This window comes from Trichomycterus rosablanca, chromosome 18 (assembly GCF_030014385.1).
Source record: "Trichomycterus rosablanca isolate fTriRos1 chromosome 18, fTriRos1.hap1, whole genome shotgun sequence".
Taxonomy (NCBI): Eukaryota; Metazoa; Chordata; class Actinopteri; order Siluriformes; family Trichomycteridae; genus Trichomycterus; species Trichomycterus rosablanca.
This window is the reverse complement of record NC_086005.1, coordinates 21,304,961-21,330,087: the sequence shown is the minus strand read 5'-3', so window position 1 is coordinate 21,330,087 and position 25,127 is coordinate 21,304,961. Positions and strand designations below refer to the sequence as shown.

The 25,127-nt window shown below is 42.9% G+C and overlaps 1 protein-coding gene across 5 annotated transcripts in view; it reads right to left on the bottom strand.

Moving 5' to 3' along the window:
• Positions 1-3,973: 3,973 nt before the first annotated feature.
• The window catches only part of LOC134332144 (membrane-associated phosphatidylinositol transfer protein 2), a 98,475-nt gene continuing 77,321 nt past the window's right edge, over positions 3,974-25,127 (bottom strand). For 3 of the 5 annotated variants that reach the window (XM_063013646.1, XM_063013647.1, XM_063013648.1), the window contains exons 10-26: positions 22,458-22,702; positions 19,831-20,020; positions 19,621-19,740; positions 18,333-18,565; positions 17,912-18,090; positions 16,829-16,999; positions 14,815-14,940; positions 13,612-13,776; positions 13,230-13,448; positions 12,022-12,170; positions 11,749-11,865; positions 10,994-11,110; positions 10,762-10,910; positions 9,064-9,213; positions 8,753-8,936; positions 7,828-7,956; positions 3,974-6,391 (exon numbers count right to left, since the gene is read on the bottom strand). In XM_063013646.1, the coding sequence (XP_062869716.1) occupies positions 6,041-6,391; positions 7,828-7,956; positions 8,753-8,936; positions 9,064-9,213; positions 10,762-10,910; positions 10,994-11,110; positions 11,749-11,865; positions 12,022-12,170; positions 13,230-13,448; positions 13,612-13,776; positions 14,815-14,940; positions 16,829-16,999; positions 17,912-18,090; positions 18,333-18,565; positions 19,621-19,740; positions 19,831-20,020; positions 22,458-22,702 (2,994 nt within the window). In that variant the 3' untranslated portion in view covers positions 3,974-6,040. The remainder of the gene's footprint in view (positions 6,392-7,827; positions 7,957-8,752; positions 8,937-9,063; positions 9,214-10,761; positions 10,911-10,993; positions 11,111-11,748; positions 11,866-12,021; positions 12,171-13,229; positions 13,449-13,611; positions 13,777-14,814; positions 14,941-16,828; positions 17,000-17,911; positions 18,091-18,332; positions 18,566-19,620; positions 19,741-19,830; positions 20,021-22,457; positions 22,703-25,127) is intronic. The other 2 variants (XM_063013649.1, XM_063013650.1) reach the window with 2 other exon arrangements.

The window sequence follows — 25,127 nt, the reverse complement described above, 5'->3', positions numbered from 1 at the left end:
TAACAAATCACATGACATTTTGGAGGGAAAATGACAAGCAGTGCTCAATTTGGACATTTAGGGGTGTAGTCTCTTAGGGGTGTACTCACTTTTGTTGCCGGTGGTTTAGACATTAATGGGTGTATATTGAGTTATTTTGAGGGAAGAATAAATTTCCACTGTTATATAAGCTGCACACAGACTACTTTTCATTGTGTCAAAGTGTCATCTTGTCAGTGTTGTCCCATGAAAAGATATACTTAAATATCTGCAGAAATGTGAGGGGTGTACTCACTTTTGTGATACACTGTATATACATTTTTGACACCTGCCCCCCCTGTAGTTACGCCCCTGTTGGTGTGTGTGCATCTTTAAGAGGTTTAGATTTGCTGTGATTCGGAACCAGGAGTCGATTCTTATTAATCAAACCGTAAGTTTCTCTTCTCAGGTCATCTCTCTGTTTTTACTGTTATTAATGAATGTGATTTGGTTCACTTGAGTCACTTGTTCTGATATCTTGATTGCGATTGATTTACTGCATGAAAATGCATCCAAATATCACTTGTCTTGCATGCACTCATCTTCTGTAAATAAATCCTTCTCTCTTCATTCTCTCGGCACCTCACACTTCTCTTATCAGTGACAAGTTGACACTTTTTTTTAAGTGGAATCTTGATCATGGGGGATAGGGACACGGAGGGGGGAGAGGGGGTGGACTCACCTACCAATCAGATGGGTATATTAATGGGTCAAAGGTTCAAGAGGGATGGTCAACAACAAATTGACATGGTAACTTCACCCAGTCAGGCAGCCACAGTGGCACCAAAACAAACAGTCAATAAATTACCATGGGAAGGGCTATGATACTCCTTAAGTGGTACAATCCTAAAGTAGCCTGTAAGCATTTGCATTTTAATAATAATATAACTATATTTTGTTGTTGTTTTGCTGCCGTGCCAACAATGCTGCTCCTGCCGGATGTGACGGACACCTGCCATGTTTGCACCAAGAATGTCAAGAACTCACTACAGACTTTATTGCTAGTTATAACTTTTAGTTCATTTTAATTCTGTGTTTGTATGATTTGTGTAAATCCTGTTTATTTAAAGTATCCTCCAGGCTACCCAAGAAGGATGGGCCCTGCTGAGTCTGGTTCCTCTCAAGGTTTCTTCCTGTAATTTTAAGGGAGTTTTTCCTTGCCACTGTCGCCCTCGGGTTGCTCAAAAGGGGTTTTTGTATCTGTTGGTCCTGGATTTTGTAAAGTTGCTTTGAGACAATGTCTATTGTAAAAAGCGCTATATAAATAAAGTTGACTTGACTTGACTTACAAGAAAAATGCTGCTTTACTAATCTATAACAGTACTGATAATAATAATAATAATAATAATAATAGCATGTGCATAAAATCAGCCACATAACAAACACCAGTGTGTTTAACTACTTGTTTAAAATAAATGAACATTTCTCATTCGACTGGAGACTCTGTTTGAACTCTAATGCCAACGCATGACATGAAGATATCAGAGAACAATCATAAGCTGTCCAACTGTATTTATTCCACAGTACGTACAATAATACAGAATCGAGCACAAGTGAGTGAAAAAGAGCTACGTATTCCTTTGCTCCAGATTCAAGTTGCTTACAGTATTACAGCCAGATTTAGAGGACGTTTTGAGAAATATAATACACATGAACACCAGCTGAAAAGTAAAGAGAAATAAAAATGTAAAAAAACAATAGGATACTCCTGGATAATTACCTGTTTATCTGTTTATCAGAAATGTGAAAGTCGAGCATGTATGTTAAATACACTCATTTATTCATTCACTTGAGTTGGAGCCACGTCTTTACTATAGTACAGTGTCTAACAGCAGTACATCCTCAATGCTTTTACAATGTCACATTGTGCCACTTTTAAACCTGTGCGAATGAATTAGATATTGAACACATGCTGATGCATGATGCCGTTTCAAAACAGAGGACAGTGTTTAGGATTTATGGTTGAAAAATGAAACCGGACACTTGAAACCTGGACTGTTGTTTTATATAAATCTGCAATATACTGTAGAAATGAAGCAATTTTATATATACAGCATAGCGGACATGCTCTTAAATGTGAGGTCCCATATTTTTAGGCAGGTAGGATCAAAGGTGTGTGATAAAATTTGCTCAGTTCTACGGATTTCTTTTAATCTATGGGTACAGGAAAATGGCTTGCTTTCCTGTGGTTCCCAGCATTATTTATCTAATTTGATCACTGAATACTTCGAAACTACAATGAACGGAGGACAGCAGTTTTTGAACTATAATCCAATTCGGAAGAAAAATAGACCAAAAATAATAGAAACAATTCTGCAGACTGTTTAACTGGTTGTAATATCATTGATAGCTGCATCATCAGAAAGTGCTTCCAGCAGATGTCTTGTTTCATTAAAAAATCATGTTAAGGAAATAAAAAAAAACCGAATAATTTATGTATTTGCATTCAAAACATAAACCACAAGCAAGTACTGCACATTTATTTTCAGAAAATCTAAAAAAAGAAGATAATTGAGTATAAAACTTACTGAACAAGCTTACTGAGCTGTGGCTGCATACACCAGCCCTGCTGGACAAAACGTCTGCTGGATAACACCTTCAGCTGGACAACTTTAATCCCTAGCAAAGTGGCAACTGCAAACGCAATTTAGCTTTACCACACTAACACTTGCAAAACTAACACTAATTTTGGCTAAAACTCGTCATGTTGGCATCAAGTTAGATCACCCACCACCCTAAATTCTCTACTATAAGAACAATTAGTGAGAAATTGAAGATCATTCCCTTGAGCATGTTCATTTCACTACTTAAAACTAATAAAACCTTGTATGATGTATTTTACCAGTGTATGCTAAAATAACTATAATTAAAACTCGAATCAAATAATTCTTTGGAGAAACGTAGTTGAGAAGGGGAGGGTCAGTAATAATTGTAACAAATTTAAATCAGCCACTTCTTAACAACAACCTCTTAAAGATCAAACTAGATCATGGACTTTCCTCCACAAACACCTGACCTAAACTGCATCAAGCGTTTATGGGGGCACCAATCATTCAGTAAGATCATAAGGTGTTCTGTGGAATTTTGTGAAATCACATGGATTATCAGAGTCCATACCAGCTCAAGGGTATGCTGTCAATACAGCAAAAGAGAAACATAAAAAATTCCTAAGAAATTTGGCTTCCCACTGTACATTCAAGTTGTCAAAAATGATAAGGCCTAACATTAAAACCACCTCCTTGTTTCTACACTCACTGTCCATTTTATCAGTTCCACTTACCATATAGAAGCACTTTGTAGTTCTACAATTACTGACTGTAGTCCATCTGTTTTTCCTCATGCTTTGTTAGCCCCCTTTCATGCTGTTCTTCAATGCTCAGGACCCCCACAGGACAACTACAGAGCAGGTATTATTTGTGTGTTGTGCTGGTATGAATGGATCAGACACAGCAGTGCTGCTGGAGTTTTTAAATACCGTGTCCACTCACTGTCCACTCTATTAGACACTCCTACCTAGTTGGTCCACCTTGTAGATGTAAAGTAAGGTCATCTTCTAAATGTAATGTCATCTTCATCAGTGGTCACAGGACGCTGCCCACGGGGCGCTGTTGGCTCAATATTTTTGGTTGGTGGACTATTCTCAGTCCAGCAGTGACATTGAGGTGTTTAAAAACTCCATCAGCGCTGCTGTGTCTTATCCACTCATACCAGCACAACACACACTAACACACCACCACCATGTCAGTGTCACTGCAGTGCTGAGAATGATCCACCACCTAAATAATACCTGCTCTGTAGTGGTCCTGTGGGGTCCTGACCATTGAAGAACAGCATGAAAAGGGGCTAACAAAGCATGTCAGTAATTGTAGAACTACAAAGTGCTTCTATGTGGTAAGTGGAGCTGATAAAATAAACAGTGAGTGTAGACACAAGAAGGTGGTTTTAATGTTATGGTTGATCAGTGTATATTCAATGCTTTGCTTCCAAACATGAGAGGAACATCACCAAATGTCATAAGAAGTATCTGACACAAAAACCACCGATCCCCCTCTTTAAGTCCTTGGTGAGAGTTTTCTGTGTGTAAATTTTCTTTCTTTATGGATCTTTGTTCCCCCAAAATACAAATTCACAGGATGTTGTTAGTGTGCCCGAGACTGATTGTCTGTGCGGTGGTGTCTTGCGGTTTGGTTGTACATAACTACAATGGCATCTATGTTGTAATTCCTTAAATAATCCGTCTTCATTCTATGCGACCATGAATACATTAAAGTTTGACTTATACAATACTCCAATCTACATAAATAATTCCTGACCATATTTCCTATGTAGTAAAATGTACATCTTTACAATATCTACACTTTCTTTATTCCCGTACAGACATCGCTTCTCTACGATCCCCTGCACCGCCGATTTGGTAACAAAAACCCTGCAGCATTCAATGAAAACGCACAGCTCACACAGAACCCCAACGAAACATGACACACATTCCCATTCAGGATCTTTCCGACACAAGAGCTACCAAATAAAATCTTTATACAGTATTTGGCTACAACTGATCATGCCATAGAATTTTTAAAACAAGTAAAATCACAGCTTATGAATAAAACAATAACCTGCAATAGTTCTGTACATCTCACTTCTAAATGAACAGTAAACTTGAGCACTGACTTCATGTTGACCTGAAATGATCCAAATCTTCTAAACAATATATGTGTGCCATCAAAACGGAAGTCTTTACATCTTAAAAGCGTAGTTTGGATACGTATACTCCCAGCTGAAATACTCAGTAGTACATTACAAAGAAAATATTGAATAAAGTCTAAGTTGTTTTTCCTGTTCCTATGATCAGCCTAGTTTTGGCACGTTTCTGTTTAATCCTGCCATTAGGTATAAATACTAGCATTTGCGCACACACACACACTTACATCCTGCAATATATTAATAATATCATGCACTACACAGGAACAATATGTAGCCACATGAGATGGTAACAAAGTCCTCCACTATCGTCTAGTGCAAAAAAGAACAATGAGGTCATACAGGTAAGGAACTACAGCTTTACAGAAAGTGAAATGATTTTGGCCATCGGTTGTAGCATCAAGTGTTGCCATTGGTCTGTACACCTCGTGATTTGTCATAATGGTAGAAATAAAAGTGCAGAGCGCTTGGCGAGCGCTGCCTGTCACCATCGGAACCGTTCAGCGTTCTTTCAAAGCTACTTGATCGATCGCAGAAAAAGAAGCAGCACGGTTTTTACTCCAGAACAGACAGAAGAAGAATGCTGGGTTAAAGTGAAAGCGTGGAGGATCGTCACTCGGCTGTCGCCAAGTTGCACATGGCATGCTGCACCAGAGAGAGACTGGACGGTTTCAGGAGCAGTAGGCGCCCTAGTGGCACCCAAGAGGTATTGCAAGCAGATGGCCAGATAAAGGGATCGTTGCTCATTTACAGGTTAAGTGTCAAAAAAGAAGGTCGAGGTCCTCGGATTCGGCCTGAGAGCAGCGCTCGTTCCGTGTCATGTGGTTAGTTCTCCGATTGCCTGTCGGCCATGGCGAACTCCAGATACAACGTGGTGGGTTCGTACGTCCAAATGCTGCAGAGACTAAAGGCTAGCATTGGCTAAGAGTAAGTGTGGCTAACAGTGGCGCCTGGCATTGACCATGGCCAACACGTATGTCCATGCTGCCCTGAGAGTGGAAGGGGGCACGTATTTACAGATGGAAAGTCAGTAAATGAGGTGCGTAAGAGAGTCAATATCAACCCAAATGCCCGTTTCATCATACATTCAAGCTAATCGAGAAGCAAGGACCAGTGTTTCAGGACACAGAGCGCTGCTTAAGGCATTAAACTTCCTAGAGCACCCAGCAGAAACTAAACCTCCTTCCACAATGCCACTTCTGCTACATGAAAACATCTGTGCCAGTCTCCTCGCGCCCCCTCATTCTTTACATTCTAAATCCACCCACTTCAACCACCCCAGGGCCTGCAGACTCCCAGTTCTTCGCCTTGTACTGACAGAAGTCTACTTGGGGCTCAGCGCGCCCCCATCCAGCTTCCCAGAGCGTCCGAAACAGCCAGCCGCAATGCTCATGCTCCTCTGTGCCCGCTCAGCACGATCACGGTCAAACTCCGACTGGCTCTGGGCGCGCTCAGGACGGCCCCCGTGACCGCCCGACGTGACGGAAGGGGATGAGGTCGGTTGGGAGGAAATGGTGCGCAGCAGGTGGTTGCGCTTTCGCAAGAAGTCGCCGCTGGCTCCCAGGCCGAAACTGCCCTTGCGGAGGGTCACGCGTGTGCTGCCGGTCTTGGCTGGCCGCGAACGCTGGCTGTACTCCAGGTGCGAAAGGTGAGACGCGTAGCCGTCTGAGATGAACTGGGGGACAAAGGAGGTGAAAACAAGTAGTTAGCACAACGATACTTCTTTACATAATGCCAGATGATAACATTGTCAGCCAATATAGACATATCCAATTCCCACATTGGTCAAAAAGGGTGGCAAGCTAGCACACGTCTCCTTCAACATGTGCATCTGCCAGCCACTGCCAGTATGTGAATAAAACCTTCAACAGCTATTTTTAATAACTATTTAGTGTAAGGCATGATGATCGAAATGTTATTCCAATTCATCTCAAAAGTGGTTAAATGAGGTTAGGGTTAGGACTCTGAAGTCCCTTAACAACAAACTATATTAAACCATGTCTGTATAGACCCCTTCATTTGTGCAGAGCGCTGTCAAACTAAAACAGGACGAAGCCATTATCACAGTCTAAAATGATGTACACCGATCAGCCATAACATTGTTTCAACACACATTGTCCATTAAATCAGCTCCACTTACCATATAGAAGCACTTTGTAGTTCTACAATTACTGACTGTAGTCCATCTGTTTCTCTGCATACTTTGTTACCCCCTTTCATGCTGCTCTTCAATGGTCAGGACCACCACAGAGCAGGTATTATTTAGGTGGTGGACCATTTTCAGCACTGCAGTGACACTGACGTGGTGGTGGTGTGTTAGTGTGTGTTGTGCAGGTGCTCAGTCACTGCTGGACTGAGAATAGTCCACCAACCAAAAATATATCCAGCCAACAGCGCCCCGTGGGCAGCGTCCTGTGACCACTGATGAAGGTCTTGAAGATGACCAACTCAAACAGCAGCAATAGATGAGCGATCATCTCTGACCTTACATCTACAAGGTGGACCAACTAGGTAGGAGTGTCTAATAGAGTGGACAGTGAGTGGACACGGTATTTAAAAACTCCAGCAGCGCTGCTGTGTCTGATCCACTCATACCAGCACAACACACACTAACACACCACCACCATCATGTCAGTGTCAGTGCAGTGCTGAGAATGGTCCACCACCTAAATAATACCTACTCTGTGGTGGTCCTGTGGGGGTCCTGACCATTGAAGAACAGGGAAATAGAGACTACAGTCAGTAATTGTAGAACTACAAAATGCTTCTATATGGTAAGTGGAGCTGATAAAATGGACATAATGTATTTTTGGTTTATTACTTATATTGGGGTCTATATTGTGTATCTTACTGTTTGTGTTTAATTCAAGCTGCCATTTATTTTTAATGTAGTCATTTATGACGAGTTTAATGTCCGTTGGTAAAAGCTTGAGATGAATATTTTTTTCCCCACCTGCCAAGTGGTCAGCTTTTTCATTCCCTGATACTTCCCAATGCCCTGGTATCAACTTTTCGTCTGCAAGTTCTTTTATAATGCTCTGTATTTTGATTATCGTTGGGTGTTTGCCAAGGTGAATAAATAAGAAGAAAATAGCATACTTAATAGCATACCTGACACTGGTGCTGCATTTTCTTTGTTGGTCTGCCAACTATGTAGATCTGAGAGGAAGGCAGGCCGAGTGATGTGTACACTGAGATGTCCTTTGTGGAGCCATATGCAGCAAAGATCTTCATATGTGCCTTTTGTGAGATAAGAACAAAACATAGTGACATACACAGATTAGCCACTTTTTAGTTCATTTTATCAGCTCCACTTACCATATAAAAGCCCTTTCATGCTGTTCTTCAATGGTCAGGACCCCCACAGGACCACCACAGAGTTATTATTTGGGTGGCTGGTCATTCTCAGCACTGCAGTGACACTGACATAGTGTGTTAGTGTGTGTTGTGCTGGTATGAGTGGATAAGACACAGCAGCGCTGCTGGAGTTTTTAAAACCCTCACTGTCACTGCCAACCAACAGCACCCTGTGGGCAGCATCCTGTGACCACTGATGAAGGTCTAGAAGATGACCAACTCAAACAGCAGCAATAGATGAGCGATCGTCTCCGACTTTACATCTACAAGGTGGACCAACTAGGTAGGAGTGTGTAATAGAGTGGACAGTGAGTGGACATGGTATTTACAAACTCCAGCAGCGCTGCTGTGTCTGATCCACTCATAGCAGCACGACACACACTAACACACCACCACCATCAGTGTCACTGCAGTGCTGATATTGATCCACCACTAAATAATACCTGCTTTGTGGTGGCCCTGTGGGGGTCCTGACCACTGAAGAAAAAAGGTATGTAGTGAAATAGATGGACTACAGTCAGTAATTGTAGAACTACAAAGTGCATCTATATGGTAAGTAGAGCTGATAAAATGGACAGTGAGTATAGAAACAAGGAAGTGGTCATAATGTTATGCCTGACCGCAGTATGTATCAATATAGTATACATGTTTAAACACCTCGTTTTCACTTGCTTCATACCTCAGTAATAAGAGACTTGAGGAAGTTAGCTTTGTGTCGGAGGGGGTCATGCACCAATCCGTCACAGAAGGACACGATGCCATGAGGAAAATTGTGCTGCGAGAGCCAGGCTACTACCCGTTGCTTCTGCATGTCTGGACGACCAGTCACGTACACGATCAGGTATCCCAAGTCCTGCCAGTGCCTGTTAAAGAAAACAATGCCAAAATGTTTTGTCAGCAGGAATACTAGCCAAGCCTAACTCGAGGCTAAATGCAGCACAACATCATCTGAAAAATCAAGTACAACAATAATAAGACACCGGGATGTACCTGACCACATCCACTGCCCCTGCTCTCACTTTAGGATCACTGCCCATAATGGACACGCTGGCAGCAAATGAGCCATCGATGCTGAACACCACAAACTCTGTTGCCCGGGGCAGCACGGTAAGATAGCTGTCTGCAGACGTGTGGTCTCCTCTGTTGAAAAATATGAGCGTGCAGATTTAACTCAAGTCTTCAATATACTCAACATGCATAGAGAAACAGCCCTGAAGTGGCTAGATACAGCTCAAGGAAGGTCTCAGAAAGTATTCAGACCCCCTGACTTGTTTTCACACTTTATTCTAAGGATTTAATTTGAAATGGACACGATTGCTGATTTTACACATCAAGCTACACTTAATTACCCATAATGACTAAATAAGTACATATTTTTATTATTTATCCGAATTTAAGTTCGTATTTACAAACATTTTACACTCCTTTTCAATAACATGTAGAAGCCTCTTTGACAGCAATTACAGCTGCAAGTCTACTTGCAGTTTATTCCATTCTTTATGGCAGATAATCTCAAGCTTAGTCAGATTGATTGAATGCTAACAATCTGTAAACTGCAATCCTTAGGTCTTTCCACAGATACATAAATATTTTTTTATGCATTTTCTCCCCATTTTTCTCCCAATTTAGTGCACTCAATTTGTCTTCCGCTGATGAGGGATACCCAATTGCATCCGAGGAGAGCACGTCGGATTCTCGCCCCTATATTCTACACAGGCGTCTCTTCCGCCACTCATGGTCCTTACACAGCGTATGAAGACCCACCTTCCCACACATAGTCCGGCCCCCACCCTGCAGATATGGTGGCCAATTAGTATCTGCTACAGGCACTGCCAGTTATGCCCGCCAGATGGCGCCCAGCTGACCGGTGGCAACACCGAGTTTCAAACCGAGGAGTTCAGAATCTCAGAGCTCGTGTGCTACTGAAATATCCCGCTGCGCCACCTGGGCGCCCCTTTCCACAGATATTTGATGGACTTGCCCCAAAGCCACTTCAGTATTGTTTTTGCTGTATGCTTTGGGTTACTGTCGACCCAGAGCTTGTGTGTGCTCTAGCCTTTCGAAGGCTGCATTTATTCGTCTTTCAATTCTTACCAGTCTCACAATCACTTCTGCTGAGAAGCCTGCCTGTGTTTTACCCATCACAGTGCTTGGTGTTCTGCTTAAAGAGTTACATTTTATCTCCTTAGACTCTCATAAAGAATTCCTTTTCATTACATTGCCATATGCCTTTAAATGACAAACTCCAAGTGGCCTTTTATATGCCACTCTACCATAAAGGCCTGATTTATTCAGAATCAACTGTATTTCAGAAAATCAATAAATGCTATATTAAAGTTTGTGGTCAAGCAATAAATCCAGCTTACTGATATATCGGCTTTAACTTTTGACAGCAAAACAAGTAACAAGATCCTTTAAAACAACAATGTGAATTGTTCTAACAGAACATATTGCACTTTCTTGCTAGCCTCTTAGGCTGCTCACTTTATTCACGGCTCAGAGCATTGATGTTACATAAAGCTCGGAGCTACACGTCTGCAAAGCAGACATAAGGGCACTAAGATAACAGAACACTATTTCCCCTGTATTACATAGTGCACTACGACTAGCCAGCAGACATTCAACCACTAATTAAAATACACAAAGCAATACACAATACATACTTCAATAGCCAAAACATTAACATACCTGACCACCATTTTGACTGGGTACACACCAATCCCCAGTCGCTTGCTCTCAGGAATCGTATAGTAAACCCGACCACTGCTATTGGTCAGCTCAGTGTGAAAGTACACCCACTCACCCGATGGGGGCTGTGTCATTATATGGATGTCAACCTTTGTAAACACAACAACACATCAAACACGACAGTCATTGTCTATGAATTCTAAACATCATAACGTTGTAGTTTTTGTTGTACCTTTTCTCCAGTTAAAGTGACCATATCCAGCGGCCCATACATGAAGCGCCCAGTGACCACCTGCAAACCGTCCTCTGTGAAGACTCCATCATTTACACGATGGTTCGCTGTGACATTCTACAACACAAGTCAAATTTTGCACTGAACTGAAGGAATGCATGTAAACAAACAAGTTGCTCCAACAGTTAATGGCATTAGGTTTAAGTCTCACCAAGAAAATATTTCTAGTATTTAGACTTAAAGTAAGCTCAACCAAATGGTTGAACAGACCATTAAAGGGTTGAGATAAAGATATCTGGAACGGAAATACATGGTACAGTGTTGTGTTTCTATACGGAGCAAAATTTACATCTATTTTTTACATCTAAAGGAAGGCAGGATGAGCTGAATGTTATGATGGAGTGACTTGAATGACTTTAGATGGGTCATAGCCCCCTGCCGAAATAGTCAATCACATCTGTGTAGATGCCCGGCTGGCCCAAGAATTACTGGCTAGCATAATCCCAGCACCCTTAAACGTTGTTTATTTTAAATAATTAAAAATACTTCTTTGTGTTGAATGGTTTAGAAGTAATATACCACAGAATTAAAGTGCTCCTACTTCTGTTAGTCTGATTAAAATGCATTAAAATGCAAATGAATTGTTTATGCAATATTTAACCAAAAAAGCTACAACCATGCGTGGAATATTCAAGAAGTAAAGGCTATTTTCAGACAAGCTATCACAGCAATGCAGAGAATGAGTAACAGCTGACCCTGATCTTAACATGTGTCCTCTTCCTCAGCCATTTCTCCCGTGGTTTTGATGGTGTGAATTCAGAAACCTCCTTCCCATCCAGCTCCAGTATACTGGAGTTCTCGTGCCTCATTACCTTAGAATAACAGAGACAAATACTTAAAATCAGAGAAAACAAAAGCAGATCCATACAAAAATGTAGGCACGATGCAAATGTATTTTTTCATGTGATTCAAATAACATCAAGCACTGGTTCTCACTCACTGATTTCCAAAAGCAAAGCTAAAAGTACCTGTCTGAGCAGAAAGGACACGACGTCTGTGGACTCCCAGTACGAGGCATGGAACAGGTGAGGTAGGGCCACAGTGGGAAAGGCAGTCAGAGCATCAGGGCAGTACAAGGCAAAGTCAATACGTTTTGTTCCCCACCAACGAGAAGCAACTGTAAAAACGCAACAATTAAATGCAACAAATTAGGGTCCAGTAGTGATCAGCTCCAATTGAGCAGGGCTTTTATCTAATCTAACAAAACAGAACCTAAACTAGTGGTTTACACAGAGTAACGTCTACAACATTTACACATTTTTTATTTGATCTAGGTAAAAGGTAAGAAGATATGAAACAGGTACATGTGGAAAACAGATAAAAGACAGGAAGTGGAAACACTAGAGTGCACATAGCTGTGCAATGAGAAAGATCTCATAAAGCACGTTCCCCATAACCTCAAGCCATGTAATTTACTGTTAAAATAACATAAGTTTACCAGTAACATTCAGGCATTGTGGTTCTTACATTTATATCAATAATACAACAGGATGCACACATTCAAAATCACAACAGGTCCTGTTACACATGATTTTATGTATTTTGGTATGTTTCTCTACTTGCTGCATTTCAAGTCTAGATAGATAGACATACAGCGACTTTAGACTCGACTCATTTCAAGACTAGTTTCAAATGACTCAGACTCGACTCATGACTCACAGAAAGGACCCGGACCGCCCCGCCTGGGGATCAAACCCAGGACCTTCTTGCTGTGAGGCGACTGTGCTACCCACCGAGCCATTGTGCTGCCAAAAAGTCTAAGGCCACTAGGAAAATGCTTCTATTTTGCATTTTCTGGAATTTATTACTATGTTTATCACTACTTGGGAATTAAATAAGCTCAAGGATTGCGGACTGTCATGGATTTTGGGGTCAGACATTTGTTACCCAAAATGGGCCTCTGTATTTCATCTCTCTCATTTTTCCTTTAAATAGACACAGAGAAAGCTTGGAGATGAAGACTCTTGGTGTATGTTAGTGACATGAGTGACAGTGAGGTAAAGACTAGAGAAAAAGAGCAGCTACAGCATAGCCTAAATATACAGAGAGCTACTGTGGGCCTAGGAAAAGTTAACAGGGCAGGACAGTGGGGTTCGGTTTGACAGGCACATGGAACAGACAGCAATGGAGGGAGACAGAGGAGGGCCTATATTCCTCCATGCTCTGGCTGCAGTACCTTGCTCTATATCCAGCTGCATGCTTGGTGAGGGAGCCCTGGAGTCGAAGAATGCGGAGGACTCGAAGCAGCTCGCCTCGTCTGAGCTCGCCACGCTGCTACTGAGCAACCTGTGGCGAGCTTTCGGGGACGGGCTTCTCGAGTACATTTTGTTATAAGGAAGGGCCAGCTGGGACAAAAGGCTAAGCTTTTTGGACTGATAGAGATGGCATGCTTGTGCTACGAGATAAAACAAAACATAAAAGGAGTAAAGCTGTGAAGAAAGGACTGCATATGCATTTCAAACTGGCCATTGTACACGTTTTTTAAAACAAATGTAGATATATTAATTGTCTGAGGATTCTTATTAGTGAAAGGTTTATGAGCATGTGTGTAGACTTACTGTTGGCAATATTGGAGGCAGTGTAGCTGTCAGCCAGTCCTGAAACCTGGCTGGCGATGCTGACCTCGCTGGGTCTTCGGATTATGCGGGACGCAGGGGCTGAGGCAGGAGATGAGGGGTATGAATTCTCTATGAACAGCCCTCCGTGAGATTGTATTACATCGGCTAGAAACACCAAGACAAAATTCCATTACAAATAAAGTTTCCTTTATGTAACAATAGCAAATGTTTAGTATTTTTAAAGTTCATTTGGTTGAAGGACACAAATCATTTACAAATTCTCTATGTTCAACACAGTGTAAAGTGGGAGGTTAAACAGATAAGTATCGTGCACCACCTAAATGGCCACAGGTTTAGAATCACTGGCAATTATGTAATCCCCCCACCCCCACCTAATAACACTGCTGGGGATTTGAACCACAGATCGCAGCAGTAGTGCCTAGTGTAATTTCCTGCTGCACCAATTATAAATTATTCAACAATTTTTTACTGCTAATGTGGGCCGAGTTGGCTTAGCCTGCAAATGTCGACTCAGATAGGTGAAGCAGAATGCACGCTTTCTCTACACTAATGCCGATCGCCGTTCTGATTTGAAGAGAACGAAGCTAACCCACGCCCCCTCCGACACGTGGGCAGCAGCCGTATGCATTTTGTCACCCACACTAGGTTATTGTCACCCACACAGAATTATGCGAATCAGCCTTGTGTACGGAGAGACACACCCTGATCAACACACTCTGTGCAGGCGCCATCAATCAGCCAGCAGAAGTTGTAGTGAAGTTGTAGTGCATCAGTTACGAGGAGTCCCTATCCGGCTTAATACCCCACCCCTATCTGAACAACAGGCCAGTCGTTGTTCATGTGGCCGCTCAGCCCAGCCGGATGGCAGAGCCCGAGATTCGATACGATGTATTCGAGATCCCAGCTCTGGTGTGCTAGCGTGCGTTTTTACCGCTGCGCCACCTGAGCGGCCCAAAATCCTTTTAAACTTTTAACATTTAGAACCTGATTTGGTCCCCTGATGCCAAGTCATTACATATGAGCCCACTTCACTTAGACAACCAAACAGGAAGATTCTGGTGTGACCCGGCCCTTGTGTTATTACAGGGAATGCCACTTTCAACAGGAACATGTGGATACAAACATTGAGTGGGGACTACACACACTTAGCAGGTGAAGAACAAAACCAGAATGGGTACACACACTCAGGTGTGGCTGGCGCAGCCTGCCAGTTGAGCACAGGCACAGGAATGGAGGTCTCGCCTAGGCTGTCGTGGTAGCGGCCTCCACTCTCCAGCAGGAGGTGAGGGTTGCTCTGGAGAGTCTCCACTACACGCCAGGCGCGGCATGAGAGCACATGAGTAGACGGCACGAGGGGGGAGAGACGAAGAAAGACAAAACAAGACAGAAAGAAAGACAGACAGAAAAATGGTATGAACAGATGTCGAAACAACAGGTACGAACAAGAGAGTAACAAGGGCTGTAATGGGTAACGCTCGACTCAACTGAGACAAAAGGTGAGAACTCTGATGCTTTATGGAATGGAACACTCCATGGACATCTCCATTCGTAAAATTTGTAGTGTATGAGCAACTGCGTATAGCAATGCGTATTACCACCGATCAGCCATAACATTAAAACCATCTCCTTGTTTCTACACTCATGGTCCATTTTATCAGCTCCACTTACCATACTGAAGCACTTTGTAGTTCTACAATTACTGACTGTAGTCCATCTGTTTCTCTGCATACTTTTTTTTTTTGCTTTCACCCTGTTCTTCAATGGTCAGGACTCCCACAGGACCACCACAGAGCAGGTATTATTTAGGTGGTGGATCATTCTCAGAACTGCAGTGACACTGACATGGTGGTGGTGTGTTAGTGTGTGTTGTAGCGCTGCTGGAGTTTTTAAATACCGTGTCCACTCACTGTCCACTCTATTAGACACTCCTACCTGGTTGGTCCACCTTGTAGATGTAAAGTCAGAGACGATCGCCCATCTATTGCTGCTCTTTAAGTTGGTCATCTTCTAGACCTTCATCAGTGGTCACAAGACACTACCTACAGGGTGCTGTTGGCTGGATGTTTTTGGTCGGTGGACTATTCTCAGTCCAGCAAGGACAGTGAGGTGTTTAAAAACTCCAGCAGCGCTGCTGTGTCTGATCCACTCATACCAGCACAACACACACTAACACACCACCACTATGTCAGTGTCACTGCAGTGCTGAGAATGACCCACCACCTAAATAATACCTGCTCTGTGGTGGTCCTGGGAGAGTCCTGACCATTGAAGAACAGCATGAAAGGGGGCTAACAAAGCATGCAGAGAAACAGTTATTGTAGAACTACAAAGTGCTTCTTTATGGTAAGTGGAGCTGATAAAATGGACAGTGAGTGTAGAAACAAGGAGGTGGTTTTAATGTTATGTCTGATCGGTCTATATTAATGTGTTTAATTCAGCAGATATGATCAGGTGTAAAGACCTGAGTTACTTTGTGCTTACAGGCAGCGATGGTGAGTACCGAGTGAGAGTGGCCTAAAAAGGGACAAGGCAGAACAAAATCAAACTTAAACCTCTCACAATGATCTGTGAAAAGTAACAAACCCAGACTTCCAGGATGCAGAGGCTGTAAGGCATCCACACCACCTGCTGTGCCATTGTGCTACTCTTGACAAATGTATACATTTTTTTCCATTGCAATCACTCATAACCTACAAATTTGGTGGATAGAGATTACAGTGGAGTGTTCCTTTCACTTAAACAATTCTGACACAACACTTATGTAACACAACTGTCTTTAATATACAATGTCATATAAATAGTCCTCAGGCTTTTAAGTGGACGTCTGGAGGTCTTTAGTTTCAGTACAATACCACAAGCCATTAATAGCCAGAATATACTGGCCCTTCTGTTATAGTGGACGAGATGGCATTTATTGCAGCATTAGGCAATCTTGGGCATTTGTGAGCTAAACTATATAAACAAGTAAACAACTATATAAACACAAACAAAAATATGTCTTGGTGAAAGCACATGCTTGCCTCACCATCTTAAACCAATAACTGTCTACTATATTACTAGATAACTATAGAAGAGAATGAGGTACAAACATTACAGAAAGGTTCTGGAACAGTGTGTTTACAGTCTACAAGTATGTAAAACAAGACAGAACAAGTATAATGAATACGTCCTATATAGCACAGGGACCCAGACTTACCCAGCAGTGCAGAGTTCCCATCACCCAAAGGAAAACGCTGGTAGCGAGGCACACTGAAAGGCGCCAGTAGGTGAAACTTTTTCTCCAACAGAGGCTCAAGGCGAGAGGCTGACGGGTCTGCGGGGTGGAACAGGTTATACACCTGCTGGCAGGCTGGGCGAAGATGAGCAACTGAAGAAGAGGAGAGATTCATTAGGTTCCCATCAAAACAATATAAATATGATTCATACATAAAAAGAAAAGCTATATTTATTACATTATATAAATATATTTATATTTATATTTATTACAATGATTTTCAACAAATCACATTTTGATAGTACACAAAGGAAACGCAGAAAGCAATAGGCAATAGGCTAAATGAAATATCCATGACAGAAACTATTTCTAATTGGCAGAACTGAATAAGGGCGGCACAGTGGCTCGGTGGGTAGCACTGTTGCCTCACAGCAAGAAGGTCCTGGGTTCGATCCCCAGGCGGGGCGATCCGGGTCCTTTCTGTGTGGAGTTTGCATGTTCTCCCCGTGTCTGTGTGGGTTTCCTCCGGGAGATCCGGGTTGCTCCCACAGTTCAAAAACATGCAGTCAGGTTAATTGGAGACACTGAATTGCCCTATAGGTGAATGGGTGTGTGTATGTGTGTCTGCCCTGCGATGGACTGGCGCCCCGTCCAGGGTGTTACTGTGTGCCTTGCGCTTATGGAAAAGCTGGAATAGGCTCCAGCTCCAACGCACCAGCAACCCTAATTGGATAAGTGGTTAAGAAAGTGAGATGCTATTCTTTTGGAGTTTATCCTTGTTTGTTTCCATCAAAACAATTAGAAACGTTAACAGCCATTACAACAGATAGTTGGACAGACTAAAGATATTTGACACTTTCTGCATTTAGCAGATGCTTCTATCCAAATCGACTTACAGTACTGTGACAGTATACTGTCTAAGCAATTGACGGTTTAAGGCCCTTGCTCAAAGGCCCAACAGTGATAACCTGGCATTGGTTGGGCTTGAAATAGTGACCTTTTGATTGAAAGTCCAGTGCCTTAATTGCTAGGCTACAACTGCCCCAAGCTGTCCTTTTAACTTACCATCAAGAGAAGGAACCACAGTTTTCCTCAGAGCCAGCACCAGGCCCAGCGGAGAGCCGAAAAGAAAGAAATCAGACACCTCGAAATCAAACTTGCCAAGAGCGCCGCTGCCTTCCAGCATGGTGCTGTTACTGGACCGCCGAGAGCCTGGATCATTCCGCAGAACACTACTGTGCAAGCTACAGCCACAAACATAACAATACTAGAAACAACTTCAAACAGACAAAACAATGGCATGCTAAATCAAGATTAAGAACGGTGTCTGATAAAGCTGAAGGAGGAGCAACTACACATTAATGAAATATGATGTGTAACAAGCTTATAATCAGGTGTCCACATAACTTCAGGCATGGCTATACAGCTTGTTGCTATTTTATCAATGTAATCATAATTTTTGGGTACTATCCAGTGAGTGTTTTACCTGGACAGGAAGGCCTGGTGCTGTTTAATGGTGTCCAGTTCATACGTGGATGAGTCACTGCGTTTGCGTGGCAGCTGCTTCTTAGGATCGTCAGCACCGCTGCACCGTGGGATGTCAATGTTGCTGCGACTTAGGTGACGGCTGCCTTCCAGCGACAAACCTGAGCCTGAGCCGGAGCCTGGTGTGCAGTGGCTACTGTTGATGATAATGCCCGGTGAGAGCAGGTCGTTATCCTGCAAATCATGACGGAAGCACATATACACACTTAATAAGCGGGGGTTACACAGCAATATAATATACAGCAGAAGTTTAAGTCACTGTCAGTGGATCTCAGCAATCATATTGTGGCAAGACGTAAATCAAGGCAAAGACTTTAAATGATCTCTAAGGCTCTGAGCTGCTGCGAAAAATAGTCATTCTGTGACAGCTGTTGAGTTAAATTTGCTATGAAGGCGGCTCTGTATTATAGAAGGGTATTATAGAAGATGGCTAAACATAGTGAGTCCACGGTCACCAATTTATATACAGTGTCATTGAGTGACAGGACTAATAAAACAGAACTCTAGAGAGCTGAATATTAAATGGGAGAAACATCTTAAGAAGGTAAAGAACTTCCTGAGTGATAAATGTGTGTTTCCTGTTGGATGCTTAAATATTTGCTATTTATGTATATAAGCCAGGCATAAAACCACCTCCTTGTTTCTTCACTCACTGTCCATTTTATCAGCTCTACTTACCATATAGAAGCACTTTGTAGTTCTACAATTACTGACTGTAGTCCATCTCTACTTTTTTAGCCTGCTGTCACCCTGTTCTTCAATGGTCAGGACCCCCACAGAGCAGGTATAATTTGGGTGGTGGGTCATTCTCAGCACTGCAGTGACACTGACATGGTGGTGGTGTGTTAGTGTGTGTTGTGCTGGTATGAGTGGATCAGAAACAGCAGCGCTGCTGGAGTGTCAGTGTCACTGCAGTGCTGAGAATGATCCACCACCCAAATAATACCTACTCTGTTGTGGTCCTGGAAGAGTCCTGACCATTGACCATTGAACAGCATGAAAGGGCTAACGAAGCATGCAGAGAAACAGATGGACTACAGTCAGTAATTGTAGAACTACAAAGTGATTCTATATGGTAAGTGGAGCTGATAAAATGGACAGTGACTGTAGAAACAAGGAGGTGGTTTTAATGTATTTAGTGTATATATAGGGCTTAAACTGCTAAATGAACCATAATGGTGGCCCATTGTCTTCAGACATCCTCCACATCCCCCGCAGTTGATTTTTACCTGCACACTGACTATGCTTCCTCTTCTGCTGCTGTTTTGGCTCTCTGATACAGTGATGTTGCTGCTGCACAGAGCATCGAAACCCAGAATTCCTCCAACACAGTCTCCTATCAGACACACCTACCCACCCACCACATAGACACAAATCACATAAGCAACAGACACACACTTTAAATATCATAGATTTCTGATTTGTGATCAAAAGCTGACCTGGCCGGAGAATGGTGCACCTTCCAATGATTTCATGAAGTCTCCATAGACCTGATTGGCTCGGATTATGACGGCAGCCACGGCATCCTGGTACTGGGGAGCAGACGTGGCCAAAAGGGGCAGAGCCGCCAGAGGGATGTGGTCCTGACTGTTGGAGAGGCAGCCCTCATCATAGCTGTATGGACTTAAACTAAACACAGACACAAATATATCAAAGTATATTTACTTATTACAGGAGAATACAAAAACTAAAAGAAATGTATGTAGTTTAGAAGTGAATTGTCTAAAAAAAAAAAAATGAAGTAACAAAGGTGGAAGTTGTACAATGGACCAGATCAAAATAATACTACAGTATTAGCTTGGTCTTTAGTTGTAGACAGGTGGTGGGGTGGACTTGTCTTGTTAAGGTGCAAAAAAGTAATTGGCTTTAGAGCTGGAGTGCCCATACTTTCGTGGCTTGAGATCTTCTATTTCAGTCAGCAGGTCATCGTGATCTACTTTTTGGTTGGTTGGCCTCATAATTTTTCAAAAAAGCTTTGAAGCTTTTTAAACAGCGCTTCGTTCAGCTTTACAGGGCAAGCGACTTAAAAATCACACTAACCTTATTCTGATGATTTGCACTGAATGGTATCAGCCAGGTTTATGTAGTCTGGACAATAGCTGCTGATGCCAATTCTCCAGCAGGTCTCCAAGTGTTTATCAGTAAGGGTGGGCCGATATTTAGACTTCATTATTTTAATGTGGTATAAGACTGATTCACACAAGTAGGTTGATCCAAAAATGCACTCATCTTCACAAACAGCGTAGGTTACAAAAGGAAAAATGCACAAATGGCGCAAACTGGCTACTGATGAATGAAAACTTTCTAGATTCGCGGTGCTTTAGGTGGGCTGAGGAGTAGCTATGGTAACAAACAGCAAATTAAAGAAACATTGGTCACACTTCATGTCAATCACGTTGACCTGTTTGAATAAGGCGCGATCTACCAGCATGCACTGTGCGATCAATTGGTCATCGCGATTGACGTATTGGGCAGCCCTGCTATGGAGTTTTAAAACCTGTTTTAAAAATACCACAGCCCCTTCCTCACCTTCTCCAGCAACGTCCAGCAAGCTCATGCTCAGGTGTCCACAAACCATTATGGAGGCCGATGTTTCTCCATAGAATTGATGGTGGACTTGTTGCATGCATCCGACATCAAATGTTTTAGGTGTAGTCTATAAAAAGTCCTCATTTTATTAGCACTCCGCCAATATTTTCTCATGGCAGGACGGTTTGTTAGTCGTTATCTCTTACTTTCTACTATCTCCATGTCAAAACACTACAAAGTTCCTTTCTGTTTACCATGTTGGTAATTGTGTCCACATCCCACAGTACTGTAAACAGTATTAAACTTTCAGGTGTATTTTTCTCCCTCATCTAGGTTCACACACCCACGTTCCATATTGTTAGGTCCATCCACTGTGTACATACATTTTACAACTCCTGTTTTATTAGGTACACCGACCACACAGGTGCACTTCTAGGTATAGATCTGTACAACAGCAAATCAAATGACCTTTAGTCAGTGATTAGGTACCCATAAAATGCACACAAAGGACAGACTAATAAAATAGCCAATCAGTGAGTGAGTGGGTGGGTGGATAGACCTAATAAACTGAGAACTGAGCGTACAAATGGCCAATGGACGTCTAAGTTCTAGTAACCTCTTCAACCTATTCAAACCTATTGAAATCCATTCATATTGAAGCCATTTGTGGGTTTTCTTTGGGGGATTTGTCTGTGGGAATTTATGCCCAAAAGGAGCATTTGTGTGACCAGGTACTGATTTCGGATAAGTCCTTGGCATTTAAAGGTTGAAGTAAGGACTCGTTCCACTGGAGTTCCTTCACCCTGTCTCAAACTGCTGCCACCAAGTTGGAAGCACATTTGTTTGAGCTGACATCTCAAACTTGTCGGTTCGAATCTCAGCTCTGCTACCGGCAGGCTGAGCACCTACACGAACAACAATTGGCTTATTGTTCTGGGAGGGTGCCGGAGTGGATTCCTCATAACTGATGCAACTACGACCTCTGCTGGCTGACTGATGGCGCCTGCACAGAGACGAGGGATAACGGGATCAGGGTGTGTCTCTCCGTTTCACTCATGCAGGTGAAAAGATGCAGTCGGCTACTGGACACGTGTCGGAAGGGGCGTGTGTTAGTCACGGTTCTCCTCAGTCAGGAGTGGAAGTCAACATCTGTAGAGAGGAAGCGTAATGCAATCGGGTAATTGGATACGACTAGATTGGGAGGAAATTGGGGGGAAAATTTAAATAAAGGTAAAGTAGAGCAGTTGGTAGAGTGGGCACCACATAGCTACATGGATACTGGAGAACTGAGCTTGATCTTGCTTCGAACCCCTGGTCTGTAAAGAGTTTTCCGAGTTCTCCATAGAGGTTTCATTACGTTACATGCAGAAGGTGGACTGGGGAGTCCAAACAGCTCTAAGATGTGTATGGTGTTGCCCAAGATGTATTCCTGCTTAGTTTTTAAATGGTGTCTCACTTCAGACACTGAAGCAGATAGTGAAAATAAATGATATTCATATTTTTAATAATAAAAATGAAGAAATGTGGTTTGACTCACTTTGATACAAGCGAGAAAGCTTCCACACACACAGCTGGGCAGGGCACTAAGCGGATGGCAATACGGCCCAGTGCTGCCGGGTAATGTACACGCATCACGGTCTCGAACACAGAGCTGATGGTATTGACGTCAGCTTGCTTGCCGCCTTGCTCCCCTCCCCCTGTGTCTAGGATGTTGCCACCATGAAGGATCAGAAGCAGCACGTGCACCTTCGACGACTGTAGACCCTGCTGTCCGGAATCATCCTGTATCAGACAGAAGAGACTTACAGTTAAAGCTTGCTCACCTTTTTAATAGACATGTAGGTCATGGCAGTCTTGTCAATTGAATGATGTCTGCAACTGTTCTGACTGTAGTCCATCTATTTCTCTACATACCGTTTTAGCCTCCCTTCATGCTGTTCTTTAATGGTCAAGATCACCACACAGTAGGTATTATTTAGGTGGTGGATCATTCTCAGCACTGCAGTGACAATGACATGGTGGTGGTGTGTTAGTGTGTATTGTGCTGGTATGAGTGGATCAGACACAGCAGCGCTTTTTAAACACTGTGTCCACTCACTGTCCACTCTATTGCTGCTGTTTGAGTAGGTCATCTTCTAGACCTTCATCAGTGGTCACAAGACACTGCCTACAAGGCGCTGTTGGCTGGATATTTTAGGTTGGTGGACTATTCTTAGTGACAGTGACAGTGAGGTGTTTAAAAACTCCATCAGCGCTGCTGTGTCTTATCCACTAATACCAGCACAACACACACTAACACACCACCACGATGACAGTGTCACTGCAGTGCTGAGAATGACCCACCACCCAAATAATACCTACTCTGTGGTGGTCCTCGGAGAGTCCTGACCATTGAGAACAGCATGAAAGGGGGCTAACAAAGCATGCAGAGAAACAGATGGACTACAGTCAGTAATTGTAGAACTACAAAGTGCTTCTATATGGTAAGTGGAGCAAGGAGGTGGTTTGATATGGGCTGTCAGACATTTATGATAAGTGTCTGAAGATCTGCTAGGGAAACAATTCAATACATATAGCAACTTGGATTGTTCATCTGGTGGTGTCCTATGATGTCATTTAAACGTTGTTGGTCTTCTGATTCTTTGTTAGTCCTTATGATTGACTACGGCTTGTGCTAGTGCTTCTCTGTGCCCATATAAATAAAGCTAGCTGTCTTTACTACTTTTTAAAAACATGCTAGCACACCAAAGCTGACATCTCGAACTCGTCTGTTCGAATCTCAGCTCTGCCACCCGGCAGGCTGAGCGCCTACACGAACCATGATTGGCTTGTTGTTACAGGGAAGGAACAGAGGGGATCCCTCATAACTGATGCAATTACGACATCTGCTGGATGTTTGATGGCGCCTGCACAGTCGAGGGCTAATGCGTTGATCAGGGTGTGGTTCTCCATACACAAAACTGATCCGCATATGAACTCGCCTTGTGCAGGTGAAAAGATGCAGTCATCTAATGCGCACATGTCGTGGGGGCATGTGTTAGTCACAGCTCTCATCAGTCAGGAGTGGAGGTCAACATTAGTAGAGAGGAAGCGTAATGCAATCGGGTAATTGGATACGACTAAATTTGGAGGAAAATTGGGGAAAAGTGTGGTTTAGTCATTCAGTCCCAGAAAAAGAGCAGTTGCAGAACTAAAATGTACTAACGTCCCATGACTGCAATGACATACATTAATTGACAGTCCCTACAGGTGTACATAATCATGTCTATTTGAGGTAGGGAGAGGGGGCAAGACAATTTTTTAACTATAAGTAAACAGGTTTCACTTTCAGTCCTGTTGGACCCCTGAGCTGCTCATCTTTAGATCCTTTAAAAGCTAGATCTGGTATGCGAGATGAAACTGTAGTAAATAATGTAAGTGTAAAGTGCTGTGTCCCTCAGGACAGGAACTGAGAGCTCCTCATTTACATAATGTAAAACGCCGGATGCGTTGATGACCGCAGCCAACTAATGGGATACATCAGGTCAAGACTGCTCCATTATCTGAATCACTGAGCTAACCACACAAAACGCCAATCACTAATAGGAAGCTCTACATCTGTGGGGCTCTGTGGGAGTGTAGAGGGCCGTGCTGCTACTCATGCTACTCACAGCTGCTCGTCTGGTCACTCTGCGCTTGCGTCTAGCAAAACGGCTGTGTGATCTGGGTCTCTGAAAGCCAGTGTGAAAGGGCACTGAGAACACCCACGGTGACCAATCGTCTCTGTGTCCTATCGGTCCTTTCATCCAAAACTTTTTTCAGCGTGAGAACTTGGCCTTAGCTCTAATCTAAGTGCACAGAGGCTTGATGACTGTGTGATAGATCACACAACCCGCTAAACTGTTCTATTACTGCTTTCATTGAACTGGAAAGACACTGGGTGTTACATATCCTAATATTGTGTAGGTCCCCCTTTTGCTGTTCCAAATACAACAAACTGTGATGGACTGTGTATTCTGACACCTTTCTATCAGAACCAGCATTAACTTCTTCAGCAATTTGAGCTACAGTAGTTTGTAGCCAGCTTTCGCCTCCCCACGTGCATCAGTGAGCCTTGGCTGCCCATGACCCTGTCGCAGGTTTACCACTGTTCCTTCCTTGGACCACTTTTCTTTTTTTTCTTTTTTTTATTTCCCCCCTTTTTCTCCCCCTTTAGCGCATCCAACTG